This window comes from Squalius cephalus, assembly GCF_949319135.1.
Source record: "Squalius cephalus genome assembly, chromosome: 8".
In the NCBI taxonomy this organism is placed as follows: domain Eukaryota; kingdom Metazoa; phylum Chordata; class Actinopteri; order Cypriniformes; family Leuciscidae; genus Squalius; species Squalius cephalus.
In genome coordinates, this window is record NC_137129.1 from 32,146,311 (window position 1) to 32,171,801 (window position 25,491).

The 25,491-nt window shown below is 37.1% G+C and overlaps 1 protein-coding gene across 1 annotated transcript in view; it reads left to right on the top strand.

Annotated features, from left to right (window-relative positions):
• LOC307163476 (fibrocystin-L-like) overlaps nucleotides 1-25,491 on the top strand; it is a gene marked incomplete at its 5' end in the record, with an annotated part of 71,969 nt that overhangs the window by 597 nt on the left and 45,881 nt on the right. Inside the window, 28 exons of the mRNA XM_079879512.1 lie at nucleotides 693-801; nucleotides 895-952; nucleotides 1,049-1,142; nucleotides 1,255-1,308; nucleotides 1,385-1,458; nucleotides 1,548-1,590; nucleotides 1,682-1,752; nucleotides 1,846-1,956; nucleotides 2,929-3,018; nucleotides 5,135-5,400; nucleotides 6,019-6,110; nucleotides 6,253-6,412; nucleotides 6,556-6,691; nucleotides 6,843-6,986; nucleotides 8,257-8,411; nucleotides 8,555-8,665; nucleotides 9,160-9,318; nucleotides 9,439-9,560; nucleotides 9,684-9,844; nucleotides 9,940-10,106; nucleotides 10,783-10,918; nucleotides 11,164-11,318; nucleotides 11,796-11,918; nucleotides 12,482-12,587; nucleotides 12,676-12,783; nucleotides 19,279-19,440; nucleotides 21,359-21,480; nucleotides 25,132-25,264. Coding sequence (XP_079735638.1) covers nucleotides 693-801; nucleotides 895-952; nucleotides 1,049-1,142; nucleotides 1,255-1,308; nucleotides 1,385-1,458; nucleotides 1,548-1,590; nucleotides 1,682-1,752; nucleotides 1,846-1,956; nucleotides 2,929-3,018; nucleotides 5,135-5,400; nucleotides 6,019-6,110; nucleotides 6,253-6,412; nucleotides 6,556-6,691; nucleotides 6,843-6,986; nucleotides 8,257-8,411; nucleotides 8,555-8,665; nucleotides 9,160-9,318; nucleotides 9,439-9,560; nucleotides 9,684-9,844; nucleotides 9,940-10,106; nucleotides 10,783-10,918; nucleotides 11,164-11,318; nucleotides 11,796-11,918; nucleotides 12,482-12,587; nucleotides 12,676-12,783; nucleotides 19,279-19,440; nucleotides 21,359-21,480; nucleotides 25,132-25,264 — 3,422 coding nt within the window. The remainder of the gene's footprint in view (nucleotides 1-692; nucleotides 802-894; nucleotides 953-1,048; nucleotides 1,143-1,254; nucleotides 1,309-1,384; nucleotides 1,459-1,547; nucleotides 1,591-1,681; nucleotides 1,753-1,845; nucleotides 1,957-2,928; nucleotides 3,019-5,134; nucleotides 5,401-6,018; nucleotides 6,111-6,252; nucleotides 6,413-6,555; nucleotides 6,692-6,842; nucleotides 6,987-8,256; nucleotides 8,412-8,554; nucleotides 8,666-9,159; nucleotides 9,319-9,438; nucleotides 9,561-9,683; nucleotides 9,845-9,939; nucleotides 10,107-10,782; nucleotides 10,919-11,163; nucleotides 11,319-11,795; nucleotides 11,919-12,481; nucleotides 12,588-12,675; nucleotides 12,784-19,278; nucleotides 19,441-21,358; nucleotides 21,481-25,131; nucleotides 25,265-25,491) is intronic.

Sequence of the window (25,491 nt, forward strand, 5' to 3'; positions counted from 1 at the left end):
TTTATCTTGATTAGGCATGGCATTGTATTAAGTAGATTTCTTTTACATACTCAAATGTGAAAATCATATAGGAAAGGGATCAGGGATAGCCTATATAAGGAGGAATGTACATTTTGACTAATTTCTAAAACTTCAGAGAAATGAATAAAATGAGTGGCTATAGAGCCTATATAAAATTGATCTCTCAAACCTAAGTGACTTATTTTCTTCTGTGGAACACAAAAGCAGATTTTTTTTTTAGGAACATTTTTAATCAATAAAAATGACCATAAGACCAGTCCATATGACTTCTCCAAGCCTTGTGAGTTCATACAAGCTATGTATGAGAAACAGACCAAAATTAATATAGTTTATTCCCTGAAAATCATCCCCGCTCTTGCTGCTCCCAAATCTTATTCATGCAATTTGAAAATGTAAATATTTACATTCTTGTATGAACTTTCTTTTAAAGTCATTCTAAGTTATTCTGTATGTGTGTATTATTATTAAAAAAAACTGTTGCATTTTTAAATTCCGTTTGCATTTGATTGTATAACAGGTTTACTAGCAGACTTTAGTCTAGACATATTTGTGCATAAATGAGGAAGATAATCAAATTTGAATTATTTTAAATAGTTGTACCGCATAGTGTTATGTCCAATGTTGAAAGCTTATTTTTTCTCAAAGAAAGCTTTATATTGCATTATATTCAGAGCTCTGCCAGAAGATGACTATGAGGTTCGGGTCAGCGTGGATGGCGTGCCATTTCCTTCCAGTAGCATTTGTAATGGATATCAGTGGAATTACTGGTGCATACTCTATGTAAGTGAGATGGACTTCATTTTGCTACTTACTAAAATATACTCTTCTCAAAGTACTACAATATATTCATAAAAACACGCACTGCTTTCACAGAGCCGAACACACAATACACCTAGCATTCAAAGTATCAGTCCACTCTCTGGTCCCCCAGGTAGGTTTTGTTAGTTTTTGTCATTACTCTGCTGCTTTTGGTTTGTAAAAACTTTCACAAAAAAAAATGAAAAAAATGAAACTGAATGATCTTAAGGGACTGTGGTGACACTGCGGGGAAGAATCTATACTGATGTGTACGGAAGCAACACGGACAAAAGCTCAAATGGTCTGGATGCAAGATTTTTAAGGTCTGGAAATATTTAATAGACAATGGAAAAATATAACTGTATGAATGTTAAAAATATTCTGTCTTGACATAAGGTGTGTCTGAAACTGTTTTAATGTGTTTTCTTTGAACAGAGCGTACATGGGAGGCATGCCTTGTGAACTTCTAAAACCCAATTCAGATGAAAAGTAAGTATTAATTTACTAATAAATGTAAACATTAAATGTGAATGCACCCTCCATAAATACACATTCATTTTTTCAGGTATGGCCTCTCTTTGGATTCTGAGGGCAGTCAATGGGGATCTATGAGCTGTAAAATGACTGGAACGTATGTTGGTGAGGACACGTTATTATTAAAACATTCAATAATTATTCATTCACTATAGATTTTTGTCAGATTAAATGTCATTGTCTTTGGTTTTCAGGTCATCACAACCTCAGTTACATTATCGACGGTCAATTTGGGAGGTCAGAGAAGTTTGGTTTTACTTTACTAAACTTTACATTAAATTCTCTCCATGCTGTTAATAGAAAAGTAGAAAAAACATTTCTTTTTTAGGAGTTTGCCAGACGTTGGGGTTTTCAGTATCTCAGCACTGAACAAGCTTGCCATGTTCCAGACATACGCAGGTGTGATAACATTTATTCTTCTTAAATAATACAGCATGGAATTGCCTGCACAAAATCAGATTTATAAAAAAAACATGGCCTGTTCTCTTTCAGAGGTGACAGGAGTTTCTCCCTCTGAGGGCAGCATATTGGGCGGCACATTGCTGACCATTCAGGGACGTTACTTTGATGAGACTGACCAGCCAGCCATGGTGTTAGTAGGAGGTAACCCTTTGAAAATATATTATATATTATATATATATATATATGGAAATGTTTGGAAAATATGGAAAAGGATTTTTTTTTTTCCTTTTGAAGCAAGAAAGATAATTATTCAAAGTTGTTTCCTCTCCGTATTAGATTACGGTGATGTGATTTATATGCATGCAAGTTCATCTTCTCTAAAAAAGTTAGATTGTGTATTCCATGCTGCCTTACGCTTTATGACGAGTGCCTCTTCACGCACTCATCATTGTACCTTGTACGAATTGGTGGGTTGGACTTCTTTGTTTCAAAGGAGAAAAATACACATTGATGTTTATTGCTAAGGCATTGTTAGGAAAATTACCAATTTATATCTGTCGTCTTTTATCTTATTACACCTGTAATTATAGCACTAGATCTAGTGCTAAATTGCTTTTAAAGGTTCCTAGAGTACGTTCAGAGCTTGGTAAAACTGCCTTCTCTTCCTATGCTCCCTGGTTATGTAATGAGCTGCAGAGTATAATAATGATAGAAACACTCCCCTCTTTAAAAGTTTTTAAAAATCTCTTACTGACCAATTTAAAGGAAACGTGTTTTGTTAAGTAGCTTTTGTTGTTATTTTATGAGTGCTGGATAAAATTTTATGTAAGATTCTGAGTTTTATGTTTGTATGTTGTTTATTTGAAACTTTTTGTGCTGCCATTTTGGCCAGGACTCCCGGGAAGAAGAGATTTAATATCTCAATGGGACTATTCTGGTAAAATAAAGGCTAAAAAAAAAAAAAAAAAAAAAAAAAAAATATATATATATATATATATATATATATATATATATATATATATATATATATATATATATATATATATATATATATATATATACATACATATACACACACACATATATACACACACACTAATATTATATAAATTATTTATAAAAAAAAAAAAAAAAAATTCAAATGTATTTTTTTATTATCGTTTTCTTCCTTAGGTCGTGAGTGTCAGATTCAGAAGATATCAAATGAGAGGATTGTCTGCATAACACCTGGTTATGAAAAAAACAATATGACAGTGTTTCCTGGTGAGAAGCTTATCTGAAATCAGATCTTTATGGTGACGTAATATTACTGTATCAAACTTTTCCATAGACACTGTTGGCACGGAATTCTGAGCTCCAGAAGCGAGAACGTTTGACTTTGACACTGTTGAAGTGTCACAACACATTATCTCAAACAAGAACATGATTCTCTTTTGTCACTTAACTGATTGTCTGTTTTCAATAGGACATTGTATCTCTCACATAATTGACAGGAAGGAAAGAATTTTAATATTTCCTTTGTATTTCTCTCTTTGATCATGACATAAATCTATCTAAACCAGGGGTTTTCAATTCCAGTCTTCACGCCTCACCGCTCTGCACATTTTGTTTCTTTTATCTGACACGCTCAGTTAAGGGATGGGTTCCATTCAACCATATGTGTGCTGCAAAGTGCGTTTATTTTCATATTAAACATCACAACATACTGTACATTTATCATTCAGTTTAGGGCTTTTGAATTTGACAAATTAGATTAAGTGAAATGTATAATTAGTTGTGTATGTGGATACTATATAAATAAAATTAAGTATTTATATGGATTTTATACACATGTATATTAAATGAAAGTATGGTAATTTATATTACATTTATTTTAAAAAGTATATTATGGCATCAAACCTTAATATGCGTGACTTGAGTTTTTCCTGTGTTTGATGACATTGCAGGGTGTTGCGAATAAACACATTTTGTTAAGTAAAGTGCACTTTAACTGATATCCTGTGCTTAGGGAGTAGGGAGCAGTGAATACTGTGTAGGGACCTTGTCAATCGGGACGCACATGAGTTCATGGTGCTCATATAAACTGTGCAGAACGGGGAGGTGAAAGGACTGGAATTGGAAACCCCTGATCTCTATTATGGGGCTGTTTACAAGACACCGCTTTCAACGTTAAATGCGTTTTACCCGTTCATTTACACGACAAGGGCGTTTTGGGTGTCTAAAAATGGTAACTTTTGAACACGGGTTTCAAAGTGCAAGTTTTGGAAAACGGTATCCGTATAACAAAAACGCGAATCTCTGAAAACGATGACGTCATGCACATGCGTATTACGTGTACAATTTATAGTGTTTCATCGCCATCCATTTGCCTGGCAGCAGAATACAACGTTTTAGTCGCTGATCGGTGTAAATGGGGATTATTTTGACAATGGTGTCTTCTGTACACAAAAAACCTCAAAGGATAAACTTCTCTGTTTTAAGCATATCATTGTCCTGCAAACGTACCCTAAACGAATAGCTGTAGCTGGGTTTCCATCCAAACGTGAAGCGAATCTTTAAAAAATTTGCAACAACAAAAAAAGAAAACAAACAAATGCAAATTAGGTGTGTTTCGAGTTGTTGATGGTTGTTGACGGCAGATGACGGTGGTATTTATAATCTAAACCAACAGTAAATGATAGTTTTTACTGTTGATACCTAACAAAGCAAGGTATTGTTGATACCTAACATATCAAGCCATGGTAGTCAACAATTTAAGAAAAAGTATAAAAAGATGAAAGCTCAGCTGCAACGCCTAAATGCCTAAACCATGATTGAATAAAGGCTTTTATATTTTCCCTAAATTCTCGAGTGCCTTGGCTTGATATTTTTTATGAGTTTATATTCTTACACCCAGAGGGCACCGGGATATGGATTCTACACCTCGCGCTGTACTTCTTTTTTGCATCCCTTGTTCTAGATAAAACACCATCAGCGGAATCAGATGATTAGTCACATGGGTTTAATGTTCGCTACGTCAGAATTTACTCGGCAAATGCGTTTCCATCTCCATTCGCATTAGCACAAGTCAAAAACCACCTCAAGCAAGCGTAAATCTTTTTGCAAAGTAAGGGATTTATTCTTTTTAAATTCGCATTTCCATCACTCGTTTATGACGCGATACTTCAGTATGCGCATAAAAACAGGGTAACATTGTGATTCATTTATTGACCAGGAAAAGTTTCATTTCATTATCATTTCATTATCATTTCATTTCATTTCATTTCATTTCATTTCACCCTTACTATTTATAACATTAATTACACATGTAAAATGTACAACACTATAAACAGTACTGTCCTGATTGTATTGAGTGATGATTAAATGATCATGTTTGTAGGTGGCAGAGGTTTTAAAATGGAGATGTGGAACAAATCTTCTCCGAACCTTCTTGAGGACGTCCTGAATTATAATTCCAGTAGGCCTGGATACTCTGTCCAGTGGGTGGATTCGCTGTCCTATGTTTGGCCCAATGAAATTGATAACTTTGTGGCACGATTGAGTGGTTTCTTTGTTCCAACGGAGACCGACAACTACTATTTCCGAATCAAAGCAGACGACCGATGCCAGCTATATTTCAGCAAGACAGGTCTTCCCCAGGATAAGGTACCTGAATGACAATAAAATCATAATTTCATAATTTCAGTAGTTATCAGTGCTAGCAATTATCCTGTTAACTGCATTTTTAAGCATAAATGAACTTAAATGGTTATAATGTATGAATGCTTTGGAATACAGACCTAAGGATATATTTTAAAGAAGGCACTTCTTTATTAAGATTATTGCAGAAGTGAAAGCAACATCAGAAAAATTAAAGTGTAAAAAGTTGTTTAAATTTTTGTAAAGCAAATGTACTGAACCAAACGTTTTTTATTTTACACAAAATATTTTACAAAACAATTTGGACTCTAAAATTGCTAGAAAAACTGAAGCCATGTGTTTTACCAAGTTGTTTACCAAATTTTAAGTTGATATCGCGAAAATTAAGCCAGCTAAAAGGTTTAAAGTACCCTTTCCATGGAAATGATGTCCAATTTCAAAAAAGGTTTTTTACAGGATTAATGATGAGTCTTTAAGCTTTCGAATGATACCTAATTTTAAAAAAGGATTACAAAGTGTGCTAAGTGCTAGCAATACACTGACAGTTAAGAGGCTATGTAGAGGCTAGTAACTTACAAGTATATTTTAATTTAATTTAAATGTAATCATTTTGTTTTATTTCAGGTTAAGATTGCATCACAGCCTTCCTATACAAGCAGTTTCTTCAGCTATAACACTCAGAGGTCAGACGTCATGCGCTTAGAGAAAGGAAAACCGTAAGTGAAGGTTTTCAAGTAAAAAATGTTAAAAAAGTCATAAATGTTTGCTCTCTATTAGTCTTTTTGTCATTATTATTGTTATTATTGACTATATTGATTAAAGTATAGTCAGTATGAAACATCTTTCAATGTGCTACAGGTACTACATTGAGATTCTAGTGCAGGAGTATGGAGTAGTAGCATCAGTGGATGTGGCCTTTTTCAAAGAGATCAGCCCTTTCACTGCCAAGCAGACAATTGAAGCTGTTAATGAGAAACAACAGATTAACGCATACTATAATAAAGTCCCTGAAAAACAGGTAAGTGAGCTCACAGATGCACTTCAGGGAAAGGAAGGGCCTTAGAAATTCATTTTCTGCACTGCACCTGCAAAAACTCAAGTCTCAGATATGATCTCCTCTACCTGCAATGTGCATTTTTAAAAAATTCTTTACTGTTTTAGGTGGTTCGTTTCAGGGGGTGGATGCCAATAACCCCCATCAACGAGGTCCAGACTCTGAGAATCAGCAGTGATTGTTTCTCTCTGAGCAACTGTGAAAACACATACTACTTCCTGGCATATGGAGATCTTAAAACAGGTGCATTAGTTCACACAGCACTATAAATGTGTGTTTGATGAAACTAAAATATCTCATTTTAATGGGCTTCAAATTTTTGAATTCACCCTTCTGCGTTACATCTTTGTTTGCATCTTTGTAATGTTCACTGGAGTTGCTTTGCATGTTGTAGGGCCGATCCCAGTTAGTGCATCAGCAATGGAGTTGCAGAACGCTCTGAATGATTTGTGGACAATTAAACCAGACAGCGTTACAGTCACAAAGCAAGAACTGGACAATGAGTCGCTGTACAATGTGACATTCAACTCTACCAGAGGTGAACTTAATTTTTTTTTTTTAAATCAAGATTCTTTGACTGATTTCTCTGATTTCTCTTTGACTGTTGCTAACAAAAACACTTACTTGAGATATGTACTTTAACAAAATTTCCTGTGACCAATTACCCATTAGACTAAATTTCAGTAAAAAATAAATTGTAATAACAAATGTTTGTAATGAAACTAATTTATAAATGCTACAGTTAAAACATCATGTTCTCACTGGTTAATTGGCCAACAATGTGTCACTCTTTATTTAGTCACCTCTATACTTTGTAAATTTTTATTTAACAGGACAGTAATGTACGTACATGTAAAATACTGTTAGATATGTTTTATTGAAAGTAAAAAGTACAAATTATGATATAAATTATGGTTATATATATATATATATAGTCACGGGATAGATGATCATGAGACGAGGATACAGATGCAGAGGAAATTTAATAGTGACAATCAGACAAGGTACAAAAACTCAAAACACAGAGACTCTAGGAACAAGAAACTCAGACAACGAACCAGCACAAGACTACAAACACAAGGAGGCTAAATAGGGGAACAAACAAAGGAGGGTAACGAGACAGACAGGTGGGACAAATTAACCAATAATCAGATAACAAGATGGGAGGGGCTAGACAATAGACACGAGCACATGGCCCAAAATAACAAAACACCCATGTGCAGCACAAGACAGGACAGGCATGTGACATATATAGCATGGTGAGACTATATTTTCAATGTGCACTTTGTTTGCACTGTTTGTTAGTAACCAATAGAGTAACACTTTAAGCTTAAAGCCTTTATATATAATGCATTAATTATGCCTTGTAATGCAGCTTATAATGGATTGTATGATTTAATGAATAATTGTAACCACAGTTATAATACATTATAAACTTAATTTTATACCTTTAGAAAATCTATCTATTGCATTAAAATACATGACAAACAATTTTACAATTATTACAATTATTTATGAAAATATATAAGGCATTATACATAATGAATACCTTCATAATGCATGATACATAAAGGCTTTAAGTAAATGTTACCAAAATACTACTTATAAAAAAAAAAAAACAGTAAAAAGAAGTCTCTGCATAACGCACCACATTATATACTTTTCCATATATATTTCAATTATTATGTTGTTCTTATTTTTGTACATTAGGGTGTTTTTTTATGTTGCCTTTTATGTGGCTTGTAAAGTATCCAGTACATTTAAGTATTTTGCAATATGTTTTTTTTTTAATCTTGGAATTATCTCAGGTGACTTTAAGGATCTTGACTACTTGATCATGGACTCAGATACTAACATCACAGTTACTGAGGACGTGAAAGGCCAGGCCAGCATGGAGACGTTCACACTGCTGTGGGATGGAGTTCCTTCCCTCCCTCTGCCTTTCAATGCTTCTGCAGCGGAGGTTTTTGTTTGTTTTATATTTCTTAATATTTACCATAGAATAAAATAACATTACTGTGTACAAACATTTTGAATGATCTCTTGAAATACTCCTTTTCGAATTACACCTCTGTTTTGTTTGTTTGTTTGTTTATTTCATTAAAGGTGCGTTCAGCACTAGATATGATGATCACCGCTAAATGTCCAGCAGAGATTCCAACCATGGAGAACACTAATGTGAATTTTTTTAGAGATTATGAGACCAACATCACAGGGGTAAGCAAAGCAGATGATTTGGGGCCAACTAACAGCTTGCACCAGCGCAAACCTTCTTTTGGCGTTAAAAAAATCCTAAATTTTTCTAAAGAAAACCAGTGAAAAATCCTCGCTGAAAAGGTGTGTACATTTTTGTCAATTTACTGGTATTTGCTTAAACCAGACGCTAATTTGTGCTTCTCTTGGTAGATTGCTTTGGTCATTATGCATTATGTAATTAATTTGTGCATCGTCAGTAGATCATGCACAGTATTTCCACTCCCATCTGCGCTTTTTGGAACTGCGCTCTCACGCTAATTTGCCCTGTTTAGTAAATCTGGCCCCAAGTATGTTCTACATGCAGAGGACATGCCTACCTATTTTAAATCAAGTCTATTCAAGTTAGCTTTGCAAATGTTTGACATTACAGAATTCTAACCTGATAAACATCAGTTATTTTGATGAAAAACATAAACTTTTTGTCCAGTTTTTAGAGCTTTCTCCTTATCAAACAGTTTTCAGGTGATCTAAGCCGCAGAGGGGTCCGGGTCACTGATTCGGAGGCTTTCTGTGGCCGCTGGTCTCTGAAGAATCCAGAGATTCTCTTCAATGCTAGTGACATTACAGCATCCGGAGCAATCTACAGCCCAATACTGCTACAAACATACAACACTGTAAGCTCCACTAAACTCCTCAGTATCTCATCCTTACTAATGGATTTTTCTCAGCATGGAAATAAACTTTTCAAAGATTAATATATACATTTATATATGTATATATTTTTTTCTTTGTAGCTCTGTTTGGCCTACAAAGGGCGTCTGGTGAATGAACTGGGAATAATGTTCAGTTACATGACTGCAAATACTTACCGGGAAGGGAACATACGCATCTCTGTGCAGTTTGACTCAACGGATGAGTAAGTTTAATCTACTGAACATAAATAGTAACCTGATGTCTTTCCTTTAGAGTATTTGTCTTTATTGCAAAAATTTAATAAAATCAATTCATGTGAGGATAACATTGATGTTGTCATTCTCAGGTGGAACTACAAGTGTGTGGATCTCCTGAGCGCTATACAGACAAACTACATAGGCTCCAACTACAAACTTCTTCAGTTCAGTGTGTATGGAGTGGCAAACTCTGTTTACTTCATAGATGCTGTTCACATTGGACGTGCAATGACTGCTTTGGATTCTAATGGTGAATAGGAATAAGTTTAAAATAAATTTGACATTTTATTTTATTTTAAAGTGGTCTTTTTAAATGTAATGTTCTGTTATCTCTCTCCACGTCAGTTATAATCCACAGGAGAAGGCCTCCTGCTCTGGCCAGTTCAGGACTTTTCTTTTCAAACATAATTGTGAGCAAACAAGCAAATGCTTCACAAGTCAGCTATGAGATCACCGCGACACCTTACAACTGTGGCTTTGGTGTCCCACTGTTTGAAATAGGCTTTCTGAAGGTAAGTTACAGTAAAATGGAAGTGAAGTGCTGGAACTTCCAGATTTCTCTGATGTGACAGATGACAACAAAATATTTGCATGTCATATGTCTTTGATGTTTGAGTCCATTGCTACAGTATATCTCTGAATTTTTTCCTGCAGATTGTGTGCACATAGTTGCATAGTTAAAGGGATACTTCACACAAAAACGAAATTCTGTCATCAATTACTCACCCTTGTGTAAGACTTTTGCTCATCTTCAGAGCACAAATGAAGATATTTTTAATGAAATCTGAGAGATTTCTGTCCCTTCACTTAAAGTCTATTCCCCCAATATTCTAATGCTTCAAAACATTCATAAAGAGATCATGAAACCAATCCAAATGAATCAAGTGGTTTAATCCAAGTCTTCTGAAGAGACACGTTTGCTTTATATGATGAATTTAAATTATTTTTAATCACATTTAAACATTGATCAGCGAACAATGTTTACAGCATTGTAATTTGGTAAACAGAAGCTCAAGTTCATTCTTGTGTGTCACTCAGCACGTTTGAGCTTCTGCAAGAAACAATGAGGATTTCATTAAAATGTCTTTGTATACCAAAAGTAAACGAAAGTCTTATGGGCTTGGAGGTGAATTATCCCATGTACGCCTTCCATGTTCTCAATCTTCGGTCTTCATTTATGTTCAACAGAAGATGCCAAACAGCACAAGAGACCTACTGATTCAAAGCCAAGGGAATGCCACTGTCACTATTATGCGCCCTCAGAAAGCCAGCCCCCCTCTTACAGGAACCTTTAACATTGAGTTATTAGCCCGGCGTGTTGAAGGTAAGCATATTGGCTGTGGGTTTGTCAGTTACTTTGTTGTGTAGCTGCTGGAAATAACTAAATAATTTAATACATGGAATTTCCCGTAGTTTCACAGCAGATTCTTGATGTCGGACACTGTTAATCATGTTGCAGTCCCAAAATTACTTTATTAGAATAGCGAACTAGACTTATTTCTACATAAACCACAATCTTCTAAGAGGTTATCTGTGTTTACATGTAGTATGTGCATTGTGTGTTCCCAGGCCTGGCGGTAGACATCAGTGCTACTGACCTGCAGTATGCCCTGCAGGGGATCCCAGAGCTCGGCCAGCTGCAGGTGCAGAGATATGGAGACTGTAGAGGCTACAGCTGGTACATACAGTGGCTCACCCTCCCTGGAAATCAGCCTCTGTTAAAGGCAAGAAAGAGTTCAGAGCGCTATTACAATAAAATGAGATGGGGTTTGCAAAACGACAGGGGAACTGCTCATGAGAAATTGTAAAAATGCTGGTTAAATTTTACATTTTTAAATTTTTAAATCAATAAATTTTTATTTTAAATTTTAAAATCAAATGTGTAAAATTCATTTAAATATATAACATAACTTAAAGTCAACATGGAAAGGTGTATGCAACCCATTATCCCTTTTGCAAAGTGAAAAGTGACAAATATCTTAAGCAGAACAACTATTTTAAATATTGATAATAAGAAGAAATGATTGAGCACCAAATCAGCAAATCAGAATGATTTCTGAAGGATGTGCAGCCTTGGTGAGCATAAGAGACTTTGAAAAACCATTATATATAAAAAAAAACCTTTTCAACCCCAAATGTATATCTTAACTTTCCATTTCACACCAGGCTGAATTAAAACATTTTTTGATAATGTTAACCAGATCAATGCTTCTAATGTGGTTGGTGTGAACCCTTCATTGACGTCACGTGAGACCGAGCAAGGAGGCCTCTTCAAACAGAGAATTATGGGAGACTTTCTGCGCGTGCCTACAAATAAACCACAGGTGCGTTTCTTACTCACTGCTTTTGCTGCAGTAATGTTTGTCCAAAATACATTGTTCATATACTGTATATGCAGCTTGCTTTTAAAGGCTCTTCCTCATGTTACCTGATGCAGTGTACAGATTTCAATAGCGCTACATAGTGGGTCAGGTGCAGGGCCTGTCCGGTTGTTACTCTGTTTGAATATGTTCTAGGTATTTTGCATGTTGAGAGGATTATGGCTGAACTGAAAGGTTCATTTCTATTTTTACATAAGGACAGTTGTGCATTCTTTATAGTTTGAATGTGCATGATCCTATTAATATTTTATTCTAGAAGTTCTCAAGAATGCATTACATACAAGTTTACTGGTAAAAGAAGTAAACATTAATATTATTTTTACATTAATGTAAATGTTTTAGATTTTTTATTTTCTATTTTAGTACTGTGTTGGGTCTCCTCTTAATATAAATGTAAACTTAAGTCCAGTGTAATATCTGGATCCTGAAGCAAAACCAGTAGTTTGAGAAACTTTGGTTTAGGATGTCTAATGACAGAAATGTACATTTGTGGGCTTATCTTTAAGGTGGAAGTTTTCATCAATGGTATTCCATCACGGTGCTCAGGGGACTGTGGTTTCACCTGGAGTGAGCCGAAGACCCCAACAGTGACCGGGATCTCACCTACAGAAGGTAAAGAAGAGTAAATGATCAAGTCTCGCATAAAAGCTTTCATCTCCATTCATAATGGTTTATATTACTGATATAACTTGTCTTTCAGGATCAAGCAGTCTGGGAACAGTTCTTACCATAACTGGATCTGGTTTTGATGGTGGAAACGTCACTGTAAAGATTGGAGATGTGGAATGCTCTGTTCTACAGCTTACCAGTAAGTCAAAACTCAGTAATGTCACAAAATCTTTTTTTTTTGCACGCACACACCCAAAGTGCACACACAGAGAGCCACATTTCAAACAGCACACAAACACAGAATTGTCTCCTTTTCACGTCTCCTTGGGCTTGAATGGATTCATACACAAAAAATAGTGTAAAAATTAGGGATGTCCCGATCCGATCACATGATCGGAAATCGGGCCCGATCACGTGTTTTCAGACTCGATCGTAATCGGACGTTACCTCCCGATCAGGACTCGGATATATATATTCTCATTATTTTTTAACACATCAATATTTATGCGGTGGCACAGAGTTACGCCGGTTTCACATTGCACGCGTTAGTAAGCAGCGCAGGAGCAGTGCGTATGGTGAGCAGGAGCAGGACACGTGCGTTTTGCTTTCACACTAGCAGCGTTTGTCACGCGCGGCTGAACCGCGGGTTGTGTAGGCTACAGACAGAGTACTCTATAATGGATAAGTTGGCATTGCTTTTTTTCGTTTTCAAATACATTTAAGAGAAAAGACTTGTCAAGAAGCTTATTTTATTAATAATTTCATTTATATAACTTTTGTTTCATCTTTGATTTTATTGTTATGGCAACAAGTTTGTTTTTGGACATTTGTTTTCTTTTTAAATTGCTGTTGGTCATTTGATTGACTGTTTAAAACACAATAGATATCATCAATGCACTTTTTGGATAAAACTGCGGTGTATTTTGGCCATGATCAATGTATTGTCACTTTAATTCAGCAAAAGCGGCGCAGCAAAAATAGACTCGGTGCCGAAACGATCGCGGCACTGCTGCTCTGCTCTACTACGCACTGCCGCGCCGCCTCTGCGCGCGGTGTGAATGCTCTAAAGCCTGGTTTAATCTGGTAACATGGGCGGCGAAAAAAAATACGCACTGCACGCTCTGCTAACAGTGCGGTGTGAAACCGGCGTAAGAGTTAGGAGTGCAGTTCCTAAAAGCACATTACTGGCTTTGCAAACACTGTAGCACTTTTATTTTTTATTTGTTTACATGCCTGCCGGGTATTTTAAGTTGAGGTGCTATTTGTTTATATATTAGACTTTGTTTTATATTTACTGTTGCACTAAAGTCCAAAAGTGAAGAATTTATGTATTACTTGATTGTTCAAGCTACCTCACAGAAGTGCTCTGTTTGTTAACAGAGTTGTTGAATGTTAAAATAAGGTGAATTAAATAAAAAATAAGGAACATCCTGGATCTGTTTTTTCGCTCTTCTTTATTCTTTTTTAAGTATCGGATCGGGACTCGGTATCGGCAGATACTCAAAATCAAATGACTCGGACTCGGACTCGAGGGCAAAAAAACCTGATCGGGACATCCCTAGTAAAAATACTAGGGTTGCCCCCTAATAGTCGATTAAACATTAGTTGTTGAGAAGAGGCTTAGTTGAGAAAAATTGTATCAGTCGGTTAGGGACCGTTCGGTATTTATGGAAAGGACCACCGGAGGAAAATAGGGGAGGGTCATGTCTTTTTATTCTTTGTTGAGGGGAGGGTCATCCAACTTTTTTTAGTCTAGGGCAGGGTTCACCAATCTCGGTCCTGGAGGGCCGATGTCCTGCAGAGTTTAGCTCCAACCCCAATTAAACACACCTGAACCAGCTAATCAAGGTCTCACTAGGCATACTAGAAACTTTCAAACAGGTGGGTTGGAGCTGGTTGGAGCTAAACTCTGCAGGACAGCGGCCCTCCAGGACCGAGATTGGTGAACCCTGGTCTAGGGGGAGGGTCACCCAACTTTTATATTCATGAAAACAGCAACATTTCAAAGTGGCTTGTTTGCTGCATATCTTTTACATGTAGCTCCATGTTGCTCTCGCAGTATCAGCCCCCCATCTATCAGTGATGCGCGGGTTGATCCGAAATGAGCGGGTGCCTGCGGTCACCCGTGGTTACGAGTCATCCAAAAATATTTTTAATGATATTCGGGTCGCGGTCGGTCGGGTCGTTTGAAATAAAGATGCCAATTAAACCTTTGTAATTTATATAGTACTAGACACAATTTTCTATGAAATACATAGGCCTACACTTTATTGGCTGAATAACTGGCGCGAAGATGACGCGCACGAGCTCAGTCTGCAGGTAGAGATGGAGGCGGCAAGAGAAAAGGTGAAGGGAGTGGAAGTTCCGCAAATACACAAATAGAAAGAGCAAAGTGTGGGAGACATTTGCCGAAATAATGAAAGTAAGTAATAATGCATCCACGTGGCGAAATAGCCTAAGCCTACTAATACAAGTGGGAAATCCTTATTTACCTTTTGAATGTTGAGCGTATTAACTTTTGAATAAATGCTGACGCGGGACAAAATGCCCGATTTCCTAACAACTGAGCAATGCCATTGTACCATTTTAATAGGCTACTTTTAAACTCATATAGCTCAGTAATGGGTCAGTATTTTCTGAGAGGGGGCGGGATTTTTGTTGGGAAAGTCGGGGGAGAGACGCACACTTCGATTAGACTGGATAAACACATGCAGCGTCTTAATTGTTAAGAAAATGAAACGAAATAAATGAATAAATCAAGCCTTTATTACATAACACTAGCCTAGTTCCTATGTCTATGGCCCAATGACGCTACGATGAACATTTACTACTTTTAAAAAATACGGGTCAGGAAGCGGGTCAGGTAGCCTACAATATATATATTTTTTGTGGTCCGAGTTGCGGGCGGGTTAGTTGAAAAACTAACTGTTAATTAACTAATAATTGTTTATACATTGACCCGCGCATCACTGCTATCTATATCAGATGGGTCTGACCCAACAAAAATCCAGTTTGGCGCGCTCAGAAAAAGTGCATCATGTCAGAACAGAACGCCAATGAAATGTTTACCCGGCAAAGCTTTAAAGCACGAGCAAATAATTAACTTTTGTGATTGCGAATAAGTGCACAGTGTCCTGTGAGTGTAACTCTACCGCTGCATTAACATGTGTGATGTGAATGTAGGCTACGTCGAGTTTTACAGTATTGGGACTGAGGCGCCAGAACTGCAGCTGATAGAATGTGCGCTGTAGCGCGATACTACCATATTTTGTTTCCACAATAATGTTAGAGAGTAAATATACTGAAATTGCCACCATAACAGTGGAGTGTGATGTGTAAGATGTAGGGCTACCACATCTTTAAATTACTATTAGTATTATTTAAGTTAACATAATAAAATATGTAGACCTACACCAAAAAACTAGTTGAGGATAAATTCGTTAAAATTGGGCAATTCCAGCGTTATGGACGTGATATTTGCAGTCAAAACTTGAAATATAAATTCTCAGAAAATGCATTTAATACCAATATATTGAAACGTCTGTTAATATATCCATACTCCCTTAATAAAGGAGTCAAGACATTAGAAACATATCAGTCTACACATGCGTTTTAGATTTAATATGAGGGAAATACACATGTGACGTGACACAAAAAATCTTTAACTTTTAGGTGGCAAAATATTTTTAGTAATTCTATGAATTACACTGTGCAAACCAAAAGATGTATACCCACCAGATGAAGAAGGGTCGGCCTCCAGAGAACATAAAATATTTGTTTTATTTTATTTTTCGTGTTCGCATTTATGTGAAAAAACCCCCCCCAAAAAACAATGTTAACGGCGTGACATGACTTCTCCAGTTCTCCATTACGGACATGACTGCTCTGAAAGCGACTTCAAAAAATCACAGAGACCTCAAACAGAAAGCACAAAGCCTGTCTTTAAAGTGAATTTAGTTTTTTATTAATTGTATCTTAATTTTAATCAATGTTTCATCAACCAATTACCTGGATTTAATAAATATAGAAGTAAATATAGTAGAAAATAGATAATCATGACACGGAGGCACCGGCGAGTGAACTGGACTCTCATCTCATAAATGAACCAAAACTCAGCATAAGGTAGGCTACTTGCCTCACAGACCTGAGAAATATATAGAAAGCTTGAAATGTCTACTTTTAAACAGAACAATTCAAAACGAAAGAAAACAGACTGCTCTCTTATGTAATCCGTATGAAATGTGCATTTCTCTCTGGCGCGTTCTGCGAAGATCACGACGCATCGTCAACTTCATCTTTGCAGTCGACACAGAAAACACTTGTTTATTAATAAACAATTAAAATGTCTCCTTGCTATATTTGACATATTCATAATCATTACTTTTGCTGGTTCTTTGTGACAGCTTTTAAATGCTTTATTGGCAGCGCCACCCACATGTTGAACGCGTCACACCGCATCAGCACCGAAAACATGATTTTTTTCTAATCTAAAATCAAAAATCGTGATACAAACCGAATCGTAGGTTTGGTCTATCGTTACAGCCCTAGTAAGATGAGAAAGCAAGAGTTTATGTTTGTAAAAAAAAACAAACAATGGCTATCTGAACATCTTTGCCAAGCGCAAACCAGTACAGAAGTAGGCTAATCAATAAATTATCGGGGAGGGTCATGCCTTTTTTCACAATCATTTTGGAGGGTCATAGAAAAAATTATTGCTGGCGAAGGGAGGGTCATGTATTTTTTGACTACAGATCTCAAAACTCCTCCGGTGACCCCTTAAATAGAAAACTAACAGTCCCTTAGTCGCAGAAAAAAAAATCCACAGGAAGTAGCGAAGTTGCGCAGTTCGTGAGGAACAGATCGTTAACACGTCCTTGTGGTAATTACAGCATGTTGGGCAGGAAATATAAACATTCGCCTATTATCCATCTGTAACGGTTATATTCAGTTGCATTCTGTTTTGGCTGTTTCATTGTGGTTTTGTTCTGTTTTCCCTGTTTGTCTGTTTGACCTAATTTCCCAGTGTGTTTGATTTATGACTCCGTTCACCTGTTTTCTCATTAGTTATCTAATTAGCTCTTTTGTTTGCTGTGTGTATTTAAGCCGTTAGTTTGAGTTAATTCCCTGTCTGGTATTGTTTGTGTTAATGTGAGTTTGCTGCTTCTTAAGCTCCTGTTGTTTCCTAAGTGAGGTGTAATAAATAGTATTTGGATTATTTCCAGTTCATTTCTTGAGCAACCTGTGACACCATTGACCTCAAATATGGCCTATCATTTGAAACTTGTAAGTAGTAGCAACTTTACTTGGTTGCTCGCTCCAACATTAACCTTGATAAATGTGCGCTATTATTAGAAGTGTTTATCCGGAGTGTGGAAGCTAAAGTATTAGCGCGCTTACTGCATGACATGGAGGTTCCGGCACGATCACTTAAGTAATTAAATTAATATTAGCTGATGGCTTAAATGGACGATTACTAGTCGACTAGAAAAATCTTTAGTGGGGGCAGCCCTACAAAATACCCGTCTCTGCCAGTATTCTTGTAAACGTTTGCTTATGTCTTAAGCAGTGTTCGGGGTAACACATTACAAGTACGTGAGTTACGTTATCAGATTATGTTTTTCAAGTAACGAGTAAAGTAACACATTACTTTTGAATTTACAACAAAATATCTGAGTCACTTTTTCAAGTAAGTAATGTAAGTTACTTGGTTTTACCATTTTTTGACGGAAACCTATTCTGTTCAAATGTTGAGAAATCAGGAATAAGTGTAGAGGTGTTTTGTGAACTGTGTAAACATGACAGATGTTGTAGTTCTTGACTAAATGTGAGCAGGCATTTACTCATCTCACTTGCACAAAAACAGAATCAGCATTCCTCAATGCATTCCTTAAACGCAAACTCATTAAATATGTTTTTAATATATGCAGTAATTAAATAAAGTAATTAAATATAAATGTTACATAACACAAATATAGGCTACTTTATGTATTTAATCTCACTTTATTAACCAATGTCTTTGCTGGCATTCGATGATCCAGTGTGCAATAAGACAAATTACTTTAGATAAACATCACATTTGTGTTTGTGTAAATTGTTAAAGTAAGAGTGTTGAACTCTCTTTTCCTGTGTCCTATTCTTCTGTAATCCAGAAGCAGCTGAAAGGTTTTTTTGAGCTGAAACCTCTTCTGTACAGGTGTGAATTTGCATTTCCTTCACCCTCAGGCTTATTTAATTCACTTCTGGTGTGAAAGGGCTTTTAAAGTTGTCAAAAATATAACTTTTTTTTATTTTTATTTAAACAAGCAAGCAGTCCCAGCCCAAGTGAGAAACAGTAACGCAAAAGTAACATATTACTTCGCATAAAAAGTAACTAAGCAACTTTTTTAGAGAGTAACACAATACTGTAAGACATTACTTTTAAAAGTAGCTTTCCCCAACACTTATAGAGGCATTCAAGAGGCTTATAGAGGCATTCAAGCTTTAAAAATTATGCATAACACCATACAAGTGGATCAAATGACTTGTACACTATATTCCAAGTCTTCCAAAGTCATACTATAGCTTTGCATGAGAAAAGGAAAAATTTAAATCATTATTCATAAAAAAGTTTAGATAAGTACATTTTTACTGATCTTTTAAAAAATAAAATACTATTCAAGAAAACATCTGATCAAATGATTTATTTGTGTTTCAGATACTTCTTTAACCTGCCAGGTCGGTCCTGCAAGTGCAGGTGTACAGCCAGTCTCTCTGAGTTTCTCTGTGCTGGGAAATGCCCAATACCAAAGTAACAACAGCTTGTTCACACACCTGTTAGGAGTGACTTCCATAAACCCCATAACAGGAAGTGTAGCAGGTACATGTAGCATTACAATTCTCTACATACAGTAGAGTAGAGTGTAAAATAAATATATTCTAGTATATAGTCTATATACTAGAATATATAGTATATAGACTATAGCTGGAGTCACCATCCCATTCATAACCGAGAAGCCAGTCAAGAGCCTTGGCAAGGTTTTCGACTGTAGCCTCAAGGATTCTGCCTCCATCCAGAAAACCAGCAAAGAGCTTGAGTCTTGGCTTAGCAGGGTGGACAAATCAGGTCTACCTGGGAAGTTTAAGGCCTGGATGTACCAGCATTCTATCCTGCCCCGGATCTTGTGGCCCCTGCTGATGTACGAAGTGCCCATAACAACTGTCGAGGCCCTGGAGAGAAAGATCAGCAGTTATCTGCGTAGATGGCTTGGGTTACCTCGCAGTCTGAGCAGTGCTGCCTTGTATGGCACCAGCAATGTCCTGCAAATCCCAATTAACAGCCTCTCTGAGGAGTTCATGGTGTCAAGAACACGGGAAGCATGGCAGTATAGAGAGTCCAGGGATCCAAAGGTGGCAGCAGCTGGCATACAGGTGCGAACAGGCAGGAAATGGAGTGCAGGAAAATCGCTGGAGGTGGCTGAGTCACGGCTGAGGCAGAAGGCACTGGTGGGGCCCATAGCAACAGGGCGTGCAGGCTTTGGCTACTTCCCGGTAACAAGAGTTGACAATGCTCAAGGCAAAGAGCGTCAACATCTTGTTCAGGAGGAAGTGCGGGCAGGCGTGGAGGAAGTTAGAGCTAGCAGGATGGTGGGAATGGGACAGCAAGGAGCTTGGACAAAATGGGAAAATGTTCGGCAACGCAAGATCACCTGGGCCGACATCTGGAAAGGAGACTTCCACCGTATCAGGTTCTTAGTCCAAACTGTCTACGATGTCCTACCAAGTCCAGCAAATCTCCACATCTGGGGCAAAATTGAGACACCTTCCTGTCCCCTTTGTCCAGGAAGGGGATCCCTAGAGCACCTCCTTAGTAGCTGTCCAAAAGCTCTCGGAGATGGGCGTTATCGCTGGCGCCACGACCAGGTGCTTAAGGCAGTTGCTGAGAGCATAGCCACAGCCATTAACACCATTAAGGGCCACCACAATCCAAGGAGCATCAAGTTTCTTAGAGCCGGAGAGAAAGCCCTTCCACAACCCAGAGCAAAGTCTGGCCTCCTCACTATTGCCACTGATTGGCAACTGGAAGTGGATATCGGAAAACAGCTAAAGATCCCAACCAGAATAATATCCACAAGACTTCGTCCAGACATGATTATATTCTCAGATTCTCCCAAGCAGTTGATCTTGTTGGAGCTCACTGTGTCTTGGGAAGAGTGCATGGACGAGGCCAATGAGAGAATGCGCGCCAAGTACCAGGAGCTAGTTGAAGAGTGTAGGAGGCAGGTCTGGCAAACCCGTTGTGAGCCTCTGGAGGTGGGCTGCAGAGGATTTGCAGGGCGATCACTCTGCAATGTGTTTAAAACCCTAGGCATCACAGGGGAAGCTAAAAGAAAGGCGATCAGATCCGCAACTGAAGCTGCAGAGAAAGCCACACGTTGGCTGTGGATTAAGAGGGCAGAACCGTGGGCAATTGAAGCTGGGACACAGGCCGGGGTCTGATCAACTCCGGTCGGGTCGCCTGGGCGAGGGTGTCTGATGTTGAAAGACCCGAAACACCCAATGACCCCAGGATACATCACTGAGGATGTGTCCCAGTGCATCTGCACGATGTATCCTTTACATAGTACCACTAGTAAAATGCTTCTATTTCATATTTTGAAAATGAGATATTTTGTTAATTAAAAATTAAATCAGCAGAACAATTTTAATGACAAGTTAAACTGACACATTACTTTCAAAATAGTATTTGTTGTGTCCAAAACCTGCTTACCTATGCTTTTTTTTGTATGGCTTCACAGGAGGGACGATTCTGACAGTGTCAGGCTATGGATTCAGTAATGATACCGCAGTCACCATTGGCACTCAGCCATGTGCCATCATAGACGTGGAACTTTTCCAGCTGAGATGCATAGTTCCTGCTGTAAGTAAAGAACTTGATTTCCCATGAAGATTTTAAATAAAAAAAAATCTTTAAATTTTAAATCCTAAATGGGTTACAATTAAATCCTAAATGGGTTATAAACCCTTTTAACTAAAATTTTAATAGAATATAAAAGTTATTATGAATATTGTTTTATTATTATTATTAAAGGTCCCGTTCTTCGTGATCACGTTTCAAACTTTAGTTAGTGTGTAATGTTGTTGTTAGAGTATAAATAATATCTGTAAAATTATAAAGCTCAAAGTTCAATGCCAAGCGAGATATTTTATTTAACAGAAGTTGACTACAAAAAAACGGCTGGATTGGACTACACCCCTCTACTTCCTTCTTTAATGATGTCACTAGAACCATAACCTCCGCCCACAGGAATACAGGCGTATTGATAGCGAAATGTCAACAGGCGTGGTTGATGTTTATCTATAATCGGATACCGCAAAAGTTTAATTCGAAGTTGTTAGTTTGCTCTGTCCATTTCACCACGGACTGTTTTTCTAACCTGGGATAATATCAAACAGGCTTCTCTCAGCGTTTCATACTGACGAAGGGGACAATTTCAACTATATTCCAGCAAGCGGTAAGTAGTGATTTAATATGGAAGTAGCGATCAACTTCACATCGTTTCTCTTAGTAGGATGAAAATAATCTTACTTAAACTGTGATTAATATACAGAAAGCGATCAAAGAACAATCCCTTTCCAATCGCCCAAGCTGTGACACACAGCGCGAGTTTATGGACACTTGCCAAAACTCGTTATGAAATCAATGACGCTGTTACACTGCACAACGAATCTCTTACTGTATTTATATACCTCATGTTTGCATTGGTGAAATCATTAGTGAGAGTGCAGAAACTGCGTTGCAATGATAAGATCTTTCACGAGATCAACAGGCTGTCATCTGCTTAATGCTCATCATCACTGCAACCTTTTATGTGATGGTAATAGATCTAAATACTTAAAAAACTTCTCACGATTCGTTAATCCAGATAGCTGTAATAGTAAAAACGTATAATAGCTGTAATAGTAAAAGTTTTCCAGATAGTTCCACATGTAATGCCAGATATTTCATATGCAAGCATGTCAGCCAATCACAGCAGAGGGCGTTTACACTGAAGTCTCACAGCAGACACGCCCCTTCAAACAGAGTGTTCAAACCAGGGAATGAAATCAGGCTAGGAAATATGCCTTTTATTTCTAAATAATACAAATTTTTTGATCTAAAAAACATACTAACATTATAAGGGCACCCCTGGAAACATTATAAAATAATAAAAATAATCCATGGAATGGGACCTTTAACAGAACTCCTAAGGGCAAATTCACAAAGTTGTACCACTTTATATGGAATGTCATTTTTAACCCTCTGGAGTCTGAGCTGTTTTCTGGGCCCTGGAGGTGTTCTGACATGCTCTGACATTTGTGCTTTTTTCAGTTATTTATAAACATGTTAATGGCAAAGGTGTAAATTCACTCTATATAGCACAAACAGGGCTACCAAAATATCTGATCAACATGCATGTATATGTTTGAATTTTTAAGAGAATAATGTTTATGCGTGGTTATTGGAAAAAATTAAAATGAAAGTTGCAGAAATAAGGCCACAAAACACATAGTAAATATGTGTCAATAAGACTTTTGACTAATGGATGTGGTCGCCTATAGTTTTTTCTTCAAAATTATGTGAAAATAGTCTTGCTTTATCGTTCACATAAAACCATACATTGATTTAAATTGATGTAAAACAGGTTTTGCTTGGAAAGCCAATATGCGAGGGGGGCGTGAATGAGGAGTGGTTTTCACCTTAGATTACATTGTCCCACCCACTCTGCATAATGACTCTGCATAATTAGCCATTCATTCAGGTGTGAAACTGACTGAGCCACAATGCAAGACAAAAGATATATTTAGAAGAAGACTTATATTGACCATTTAAGATTTTGCTTACATCTTGTAAATATGTTTTGCTATTTTATTAAAAAGGTTACAATTACAACAATAATTACAATTTTAACAATATTTCAAGTGTACTCTTTCTTTGTAAAAAAAAAAAGATTATAGGCCTACATTTTATCTATGTATTCATATTTCAGTCAAATTTTTACTCATCTCAGTCTAGCAATGCAGTTTGCTAAAACATCATTCATACACGCGATTTAAATGTAACTTCTGGTAAAAAGGAAGTTGATGATAGGCTTTTGACTCGCGATCTTCGCAGTAGGCTAGTGAACGCACCAGAGAAATGCACATTTATTAGGCTACATAGTTTTTTTGTTTTGGATGGTTTTGTTTAGAACCAGCTTTCTGTAAATATATTTCAATTTTTTTTAGACATGTGAGGCGAGTAGGCTACGGGTTCATGATGATCTCCAGTTCAGACCTTATGTTGTGATTGCTAGCATATATATATTTAAAATCCAGGAAATTTGTTAATGAAAAAATTATTAAAATTAAGATACAATTGATACAAAACGAAATTCGTTTTAAAGAAAGGATTTGTACTTTCTGTTTTGAGGTCTCTGTGAATGTTTGAAAGTCTTTTAGTGCTTAGAGCGCTCGCGTCCATAATGGATAACTGTCACGTAATATTGTTTTTTTCCTCATAAATGCGAACACGAAAAATAAAAGACAAAAGACTTTTAAGTAAAACTTACTCCGAAATTGTGTCCTCGGCGGAATTCGCTCTTCAAAATGCTGCCGTTCGTCGTCTGTTATAATCTTCCTCTGAGAAAACAACCCGGTATCGTGCATTCTTCCTCGCTGTCCAGAATCATCTGAAGGACGTCTTTATTACAGGAGAAGCGTGCCATACTCAAAACGCGATGAACTATCAGTAAGTCTGATAGAAACTGTGTTTTTATGGCATTGATCGGGGGGCGTATGCGATGATCACCTAAACTATTTACATGTGAATCGCGTCGGGGGCGGGGCGGACGCAGCTGATTATAAAGATAATGAGGCAGAAGGAAAAACGGTACCTCTCCTTGCTTTCAAACGGATTACATGAGTTTAAAACATTTGTTTTTTATATAAATTACTTCATTCAAAAGAAGAGATTTCAAGCTTCATAAAGACATATCTCACGTGCCTGTGTGAGAAGTATTCGCTGAGTTATGATTCATTTTCGGACGCGTTTCAGAATGGACTACACGGAGAGAGAGAAGGCAGAACTCGCTTCGTGTTTATTTTTCTTTATTTGGCGAAAAGCACAACACTTTGTTTTTATTGTGAGTATACACAAAAATAATACACATTTAACAGAATCGATTGATGTATGAAACTCCTATGGAAAATCAAAGTCAACAGAGTATTCATGAGTTTCTTTTACACTGATAAAAAAAAAGCGAGCTGGTATCGCCGGCGATACCGCCGACCTCAGGGGGTTAAAAATGTGCATCCCCATGCCCCACACAACTTGGCACTCAGAGCTGACTTGAAAGATGTGAAATTGTCACATGTGAATTGCATTTGATATATGGAATTTGCATCTTTCCTTTGGTAAATCCGATACTGAAACAAGACAGCACATCCAAATAAATATCATTGTGGGCACAATGCAATGTACTTGCGTTCAAAAAAAAAAACCTTATGCTGTACAATACTGAATCCATGGAATTTTTTATTCATCAATCAGGGGTCAGAAGGTGAACGGACAGTAATCCTGACCACGGTAGAGATGACAGCAATATCAAATGGCTCTTTCACGTACCGCAGCACTCTGACGGCCTTAATCACATCTGTGAGCCCACAAACTACAACAGTATTCGGTAAGATATTAATATTTATAAATTTGGTAGACTCTTTTACCCATATTCAGAGCAGACATATTTACCAGTCCATTTATTCCCTGGGAATTTAACCTATGACCTTAAAACATTAAAGAAGCTGGGCCCTTATTAGACATTACATTAGACCCAGACCGTGACACTGACAAGTACCCTGAATTGCTTTAGGTGTTCAAATATGTTTTTCAATACCTATTCATCTTGCCAAC